This window comes from Misgurnus anguillicaudatus, chromosome 24, assembly GCF_027580225.2.
Source record: "Misgurnus anguillicaudatus chromosome 24, ASM2758022v2, whole genome shotgun sequence".
In the NCBI taxonomy this organism is placed as follows: Eukaryota; Metazoa; Chordata; class Actinopteri; order Cypriniformes; family Cobitidae; genus Misgurnus; species Misgurnus anguillicaudatus.
The window spans coordinates 33,632,625-33,639,326 of NC_073360.2; the positions used below are offsets into that span (position 1 = coordinate 33,632,625).

Here is a 6,702-nt window from a genome sequence, read left to right on the forward strand (position 1 = left end):
TGAAGATTGATTTTGTTTCGGTTCTGGCCTCTCATCGTTTTTATTACTGAATTAGTTTATAACGCAGAATGTGCCTTTCAAAGAGAGAAGAATTTGGATATGTTGAATATGCCCCCCCATGCCCCACTCATCACCGACCCCACCCCGACATCACCCCACCCCCTTACCACTCAGATACACTTTTTTTACACACACACCAAAAGATTGGAAAGATAACCCACCCTTCATACCAGGGGGCAGCAGTCTCTGGCTCCTTAGGAGCCACCTCTGTGGCTAGCGGGGGATAGTTTGGACAGGGGCGGATCATATTCCGATGGACCACCCGATCTGGTCCGGGCTTCCCTTCTGGCCGGATCGTATATACCGGCTGTCCCGGTCTCTGCTGCAGCTGCACAATATATGGCCTCGCCTCCCACCGATCACTCAACTTGCCTCCACCTAGCCGCCGATTATCCCGGACTAGTACCCTCTCCCCAGGAAGCAAGGGGGCGTCCCGTGCCGTTCTGTCGTATAACCTCTTGTTCTTGTCCCCCGCCGCCTGGATCTTCTTATTGACCTGTTCGTATGCGAAGTGGAGACGATGGTTGTTTCGTCCTACCCACTCGGTCACGTTCCCTTCTTGCTCTCCTCCCGGTGTTCCCAATAGGAGATCTGTGGGCAGGCGAATGTGTCTACCGAACATTAAATACGTGGGGGCATACCCCGTCGTGCTGTGGATGCTATTGTTGTAGGCTTGTAATAAGTTCGGTAAGGCACTCACCCAGTCGTCCTGGCGTCTCTGATCCAGCGTTCCCAACAGGTTCAACAACGTCTGGTTAAACCGCTCACATCCCCCATTCCCTTGGGGATGGTACGAGGTCGTGTGGGTCTTCACACACCCATATAGCTGGCACAGTTCCCGAATTATACGGGACTCGAAATTTGGGCCCTGGTCTGAGTGCAGGAACTCAGGGCACCCAAATGGCTGGAAGACCGCCCTCCACAGTGCTGTGGCCGTAGTGCTTGCGGTCTGGTCGAGGGTGGGGATGGCCCAGGCGTACTTGGTGAACAAATCCGTCACGACCAAGATGTTCTGGTATCGGTCCTTCGGACGACTCAGGGTCAGATAATCCATTGCTACGATATGGAGAGGGGCCTTTGTGTGGATGGGTACCATCGGTGCTCGTGGTTCCTGTCGAAATTTGAACAGAGTACATCGGGGACATGCTTTAATGAACGTACTCACCGAATCCTCCATCCCTGGCCAATAAAAGTGTCGGCGTAGTAATGACGTGGTACGCTCCTGCCCTTGATGCCCCATCTGGTCGTGGTAGGCCTCCAGGAGTGTCCGGACTAGACTGGTCGGTACCACGATCTGACTGACCTCTTCATCAGTCCCCGGATCCCGGATAGTCCTGCACAACACACCTTCTCTCAACGTCAATCTCTCCCACTGTCCCAGTATTTTACGACCCATCTCTGTCTGGGCTTGTCTCTCGGCGGGGGTCGGTCGCCGAGCCTGCTGAAGCCACTCGCCCAGATTCCGCAGCTCCTGATCCTCCTGCTGCCTAGCCTTCCAACGCTGGGGGTCCCATCCCCAGCTCACGGGCGCTGCCTCCTGTTGGCTCCCAGGCGCCTCCACTACTCCAATCATCAGTCCTTCCTCTCCATGTCCTTCTTCGAGTGGGGCCGGGCTCTTCGAGTCTTCCCTTGCTGGCAACCGGGAAAGGGCATCTGCGTTGGTGTGCTCCCGCCCCGGACGGTACTGCAGCTGGTAGTCGTAATTGGCGAGCTGGGCCACCCATCGCTGCTCCACTGCTCCCAACCGGGCCGTCTGCAAATGTACCAGAGGGTTATTGTCAGTGATCACGGTTACCTTGGCTCCCCAGAGATAATCCTTAAATTTCTCGCTCAGGGCCCACTTTAACGCCAGCAGTTCGAGCTTGAAAGAACTGTAGTTCGCGTCGTTTCTTTCAGCGGGATGGAGGCTCCGGCTGGCATAGGCGATCACCCGTTCCACTTCATCTTGTTTCTGTGTGAGCACCGCTCCCAGGCCCAGGTTGCTGGCATCTGTATAGAGTAGGAAAGGTTGGGAGAAGTCAGCATACGCTAGAATCGGGGCTTGTAAAAGTTCTTGTTTCAAGACCCTAAAGGCTGTCTCACACTCTGGGGTCCACTCCACCGTGGGGGATCCCCGTCCCCGTGGTCGCCCTGTCCCGACCAGCAGCTGGTTCAAGGGTCTGGCGATCTTAGAGAACCCTTTTATGAATCGTCGGTAGTAACCCACAAAGCCTAGAAAGGATCTCACTTGCCTTACAGTCCTGGGGGCCTCCCAGTCCCGAACTGCCGATACCTTCCCGGGATCAACGGCCACGCCAGCTGCACTCACCACGTGTCCCAAGAACTGCACCTTACGGCGCAGCAGGTGGCACTTCTCCGGTTGTAACTTCAGCCCGTACCTCTCCATCTCTCGGAACACCTTTTCCAGGTGTTGCAGGTGAGTCTCGAAGTCTGGGGAATACACAATCACATCATCAAGGTATACCAGCACGGATTCCATTAACTGACCTCCCAAACATCGTTGCATCAGTCTCTGGAAGGTGGCGGGAGCGTTGCAAAGACCGAAGGGCATCCGGTCCCACTCAAAAAGACCAAAGGGCGTGGTAAAGGCGGTCTTTTCTCGATCTCGTTCCTCCACCGGTACCTGCCAGTACCCGCTGGCCAAATCTAAGGTGGAATACCATGCAGACTTGGTCAGACTTGTCAGCGAGTCCTCAATACGAGGCAGGGGAAACGCATCTTTCTTGGTCAGGTTGTTCAGCTTCCTATAGTCCACACAGAACCTCCAGGCCCCTGTCTTCTTCTGGACAAGCACTATAGGTGCCGCCCATGGGCTGCTACTCTCCCGCACAATCCCCTGCTCCAGCATACCTTGTAAGAGAGTCCTCACTTCGGTGTATAAGGTGGGGGGTATTGGTCGATACCGCTCCCGACTCGGTGCAGCTTCTCCCGTAGGGATACTGTGTCGTATTACCGTCGTACAACCATAGTCTTCATCATGGGTGGAAAACACGTGTTGCCATCTCTCCAGTAGCTTCTGCAGCTCCTCTACTTGTTCCTGCTCCAGGTCCTCCTCGTAAGGAGTCCCCTGTCAAATGGGCCGGTACCTTTTTCTCCCTCGTCCTAGACGCTCCTCCTGCTTGCGTTAGTGCTACCTCAACTACTGCGGGGTGTATCCGCCGGAAACTCACGTCTTCCTTATCCAGCACCTGATGGCCCTCGACCGACGTCACCGTCACCAGCCGCTGGTGCTTGTGTAAGTGTACTGGGTAGGGGTTTTCATTACAGACCTTTACCGGCACTCGGCCCCGTCGCACCACCGTCAGTCCTCGGGCCACTCTCACCTGTGTGCAGTCTTCATGAGGTTCGACCAACACCCAGCTCTCGGGGCCTTGACGCTGTTGTGGCACCCTGGCCCACACTATGGCTTCACTTTCTGCTGGCACTGACAATGCAAATCGACATGCTACTCGACCAACTTCTTCTCGGCCATCTCGGCTCTTAGCCAGCTGCACTCGCCTGCAGTCGGCCACTACTCGTTCCCAGCCTGGCCGTTCGGCCCTCGGTATTGTCTGAACGGGCCTAGCCCGAAATAGCTCCTCCCAGCACTCCGAGAGAACATTCATACCTAGGAGGGCTCGATGACGGCCGAGGCAGTGGTCCTGTACGATGATGACCCCCGTCTGCGGGACTTTTACTCCATACAATTCAAAGTCTGTAAGTCGATAGCCGATGTAGGGGATCTCCAAGCCGTTCGCCCCCTTCAAGGTCAGCCAGGGCGCTTCAGCCTTGTGTGCGGGGTAGGCTCCAAATAATTCATGGGACAGGCTTTCTGAGAATAAGGTGACCTGGGAACCAGTGTCGACGAGACAGCGCACCGTGGTGCCACATACCTGGGCCTCCACTGTTGGGCTAAGCCCGATCATCCCGTCCCTGGGTTCCATTCTTCTATGGGGGTCACTTTGGGGGGCGCCGACCACATGACCCACTGTGGCCGGTCGTCTTAAAAACCCCCCTCGGAGGCTCTTCGTGGTCCGCACTGCCTACTCACATGCCCTGCGGTCCCACACCGATTGCAAATGGGCCTCCCTTGCTCGTCCCACTCGAACCTAGGCCGACTAGCCTGCCAGGGTCGCCTCATCCCATCTTGGCCTCGATCGGAGTACGTCCGTTCTCGGGGGGCGGGCCCTCCTTCTTTCCTTCCCGGCCCTAGGCGCAGCTCCCCTACCAGGGCCTTCATTAGTTCGGTCATCTGATCTCGCACGTCCTTTAGGAGTTCCATCTTCAATGCTTGTTTCCAGTCAGTTACCTCCGAGGTTGCCGCCGGACCACTCACTGCTGCACATACGGGGGCCTCCTTTACTTCCGCTTGGTCGCCTTCCAAGGCCATGGCCTCCTTTTTCAGGTCATCGAACGTGAGCTCAGGATCTCGTCTAAACTGTACTCGGAGGTTTTGACGTAGGGGGCCCTCCCGTAGCCCTAGCAGGAACTGGTCCCTTAACAGGGTCTCCTCGTCTCTTAACCCATGGTCTCGTCGTCGCTGTAGGCGTGTATACTGCTCGCGCAGCCTCAGGGCGAAGGCTCGAATGGACTGGTGGGGGCCCTGCTTGCAATTAAAGAACTGCGCCCTCAGGACGGCCACAGGGGTGGTATCACCATACTGCTCGGTGAGGAAGTGGAATATGGTCTGGGCGGTGGCTCGAACGGCTTCGGGGGCGGCTTGTACTTCTCGCCGGGCTTCTCCTCCTAGTGAGTTTAATACAAATTGCTGTTGTTGACTGGCACTCAGCCCCTGAAGGCCGGCCAGATACTCGATCTGGGCCCTCCACTCAGTTAAACGAACCTCGGACTCGACCCCATTATACTTCTGCACCCAGGGGTTTCCCAGGAACACGGGCATGGCACGGGGTGGTGTTTCCGGCCTTTCAGGCACAACACGGGGCGGGGCTTCGGGCAACTCGTCGTCGGCCATTGGAGGGCCTTGGTCGCTCAACTCGAGGTGGAAATCCTGCCGACTACGCCAAATCTGTCACGGCCGGGGGCGGACCCAACTATGCTAAGGGTCACACCCCTCTCAACTCTTCCACCTCGAGGAGTTTCCCAAGACCACCCCAATGACCAGACAGACGAGTAAACTACAGTTAAAATAAACTTTATTAAATATTTAAAAGGAAAGGGGGAAGGGGGAAAGGGCAATTTAAAACTAATGGGTCTTTTCTTCGCCTCCAGGGCCACTTGGGATGAGGACTGGGGACAGGGGCTCCTTTGGGGCTCTGACCCAACAATCCGTGGCGCGCTCCGCTTCCCCTGGAGGCAGAATCAAAATAAAAGTCAGTCGGAGGTAAAGCACTTTGTTGTCGAACGCTGTTCGTTCACACGGGACCTTCGGCAGAACCAGGTAAGTGATGGTTATAACACAGGTCAAGTTCACTCCACAGGTTACGTTACTCACGGTACTGGAGGATCTTCGTTCACACAAAACTCCACTTGCACAGGTAAGTACTTGCCATCACCACAGAACAGTTTCACTCCACAGGTTATGTTACTCGCAGCGCTGGGGATCTTCGTTCACACAGAGCTTCACTTGCACAGGTAGGTAATTGCTATAAGCACAGAACAGTTTCACTTCACAGGTTATGTTACTCACAGCACTGGGGATCTTCGTTTACACGGAGCTTCACTTGCACAGGTAGGTAATTGCTATAAGCACAGAACAGTTTTACTTCACAGGTTATGTTACTCATAGCACTGGGGATCTTCGTTCACACAGAGCTTCACTTGCACAGGTAGGTAATTGCTATAAGCACAGAACAGTTTCACTTCACAGGTTATGTTACTCACAGCACTGGGGATCTTTGTTCACACAGGACTTCACTTGCACAGGTAGGTAATTGCTATAAGCACAGAACAGTTTCACTTCACAGGTTATGTTACTCACAGCACTGGGGATCTTCGTTCACACAGAGCTTCACTTGCACAGGTAGGTAATTGCTATAAGCACAGAACAGTTTCACTTCACAGGTTATGTTACTCACAGCACTGGGGGTCTTCGTTCACACAGAGCTTCACTTGCACAGGTAGGTAATTGCTATAAGCACAGAACAGTTTCACTTCACAGGTTATGTTACTCACAGCACTGGGGATCTTCGTTCACACAGAGCTTCACTTGCACAGGTAGGTAATTGCTATAAGCACAGAACAGTTTCACTTCACAGGTTATGTTACTCACAGCACTGGGGATCTTCGTTCACACAGAGCTTCACTTGCAGGCAGTGGATTTTCGCTACAGTGTTGGTGCACCGTATTCCTTCGCCCATCCACTCAAACTGTCCGGGCGTCGTAGGGACTAGTGGGTCCGAAGGACGGAGCCGAACGCTTCCCAAACTCCCCCTCCTTCTTCCACGACCGGGGTCACGAGTTGGGGCGAACTTTCGTCGGGGCTCCGCTCACCACGAGCTTTGGGTTTCACCACTGTCTGCTCTATGGACGAACGAAGCTCTCGCTGGCGCACCCCGGGCACAGGGCTCAATTTCCTCGCTCTCCTTAGGACCCAGGCCACAACGGATGTCGTCGTCTCGCGACTCGTCTGAGGCTAGGCAGTTTGAACGCTACAAGCACAGCATACACACAGCAAGTAAAGCGTAAACACCATCAATCAGTGAA

General features: G+C 54.8%; 1 protein-coding gene across 1 annotated transcript; it reads right to left on the reverse strand.

The window, feature by feature from the left end:
• Window positions 1-4,042: 4,042 nt before the first annotated feature.
• LOC141361736 (uncharacterized) lies at window positions 4,043-5,692 on the reverse strand. Its single transcript, XM_073863443.1, has 2 exons — window positions 5,492-5,692; window positions 4,043-5,346 (listed from the first exon to the last, which is right to left on the reverse strand). The coding sequence occupies exon 2, from the start codon at window positions 5,009-5,011 to the stop codon at window positions 4,043-4,045; it is 969 nt and encodes a 322-aa protein (XP_073719544.1). The 5' UTR covers window positions 5,012-5,346; window positions 5,492-5,692.
• Between the last annotated feature and the right edge of the window lie 1,010 nt (window positions 5,693-6,702).

What these genes read in the sequence shown, in the direction of transcription:
- LOC141361736 (XM_073863443.1), bottom strand. Translation starts at nt 5,011, where the DNA reads ATGGCCGACGACGAGTTGCCCGAAGCCCCGCCCCGTGTTGTGCCTGAA.